We start from the raw sequence: 1,586 nt of genomic DNA, 5'->3' as shown, positions 1-1,586 counted from the left end.
AAATCAAATTTACGTCCCCTTTACGCTTTTCACCGTAAACATATAAATAGTCGACGTCGTTCGATATACGGATTATGCGTTGAAAACACAAAATATCAGCCCGATTCTTAGCCAACCAATCCATACCAATAATTATATCAAAGCTATGGATATCCATCAGTACAAGATCTACGAAAAAACTCATGCTCATCTAATTGCAACACACAATCTTTGTAAACTTTATCAGCTAGCATAGATGTGCCATCAGCAGTGTCAACGTAAAAAGATTTAGCAAGCACATATGGCACAAAGTTTAAACATCGAGCAAACGTATGAGAAACGAATGAATTAATAGCACCAGAATCAAATAAGATACGAGCGGGAGGAGAATTAACGAGAAATATACCCATAACCACATCCGGTTTATCTCGAGCTTCCTCAGCAGTGATTTGAAAAGCTCTGGCCTGGACGCGCGGTACCTCCTCCTTTTGATGAGCARCACCACTAGTAGAAGGTCGGCGAACAGAAGCCTTACTTTCCTCAGGTTTAGATCGAGGGCATTCTCTTTGACGATGGCCTATAGCACCACATGAGTAGCATGTCATATCCCTCCTCGGGCAGTTCGGTCTCACGTGTCCAACTTCACCACAACCATGACATCTAACTTCAGGGCGAACAGTGTTGCATCGGCCCCGATGAGCCTTACCACAAACAGAACAGGGTGGAGGAGCATTTGACTGAAGGCTATAAGCTTGGGACCGAGATTGAGGTCGCGATCTAGCTTGGGATTGAGCGTATCTCGGATTGAAATTCCTAGAAAATTGTTGTGTTGGTGCAGATATGGCACCTTCAATTCGAGGTCGCTTGGATGGCGGAGCTGGATTACGATCCGAGCGGGTCAAATCGTGTTCGCGTCGTCGTGCAAATTCCACCGCTTTCTCAAAATCTGAAATATCACGATTGGCGACGACATCTCGAATCTCTGATCACAATCCGTCTATAAAGTGGTCTACACGTTCCTGTTCTGTAGTCAAGAAACGTGTGGCAAACTGTGCTTTATRATTGAACTCGGTCTCGTAGTCCACCACTGACATCTTTCCTTGATTAAGATCAAGAAACTCCTTCTCTAATCGTTTTTGTAGATCAATTGGACAATACTGCTTGTTAAAACGAGTTTTGAAAGACTCCCAAGKCATACCTTCTTTTTCAGTTTCACCTAAAGCTGCAAAAGTAGCATTCCACCATAACAAGGCCCTACTTTGGAACATGGCCGTGGCATAATTCACTTTATCATCACATAGCACTCGGGTGATACGAAAGACCTTCTCAATATTCAATATCCATCAAGTGCCTCCAACGGATCAACCTTCCTAGAGAACTCAGTAGCACCGCTACCACGAAAGGTTTTAAAACAGACTCGGTCGGTTTTGGGTTTTGAGGTGTCAGCCCTTTCTTTCTCCTTACCTTTACTTTTATCATCTTCAGACTTTCTATCGTCATGTCGTTGTTGGGCTAACATTTGTTGAGTTAATAAAGTCATACGTTGCATCAAACGTTCGCTTCGAGGAGACATCGGTGCCTCATCATCATAAATCTCCAGGTGTGGA

General features: G+C 43.5%; 1 protein-coding gene across 1 annotated transcript; it reads right to left on the bottom strand.

Moving 5' to 3' along the window:
- Positions 1–143: 143 nt before the first annotated feature.
- Positions 144–1,247, bottom strand: LOC112508977. The gene is made up of 2 exons (XM_025113846.1): positions 1,019–1,247; positions 144–961 (listed from the first exon to the last, which is right to left on the bottom strand). Exons 1-2 carry the CDS (start codon positions 1,245–1,247, stop codon positions 144–146), a joined length of 1,047 nt encoding a protein of 348 aa, XP_024969614.1.
- Between the last annotated feature and the right edge of the window lie 339 nt (positions 1,248–1,586).

Source organism: Cynara cardunculus (assembly GCF_001531365.2).
Source record: "Cynara cardunculus var. scolymus isolate 2C chromosome LG 3, CcrdV1, whole genome shotgun sequence".
Taxonomy (NCBI): domain Eukaryota; kingdom Viridiplantae; phylum Streptophyta; class Magnoliopsida; order Asterales; family Asteraceae; genus Cynara; species Cynara cardunculus.
This window is presented reverse-complemented; position numbering and strand designations above follow the sequence as displayed.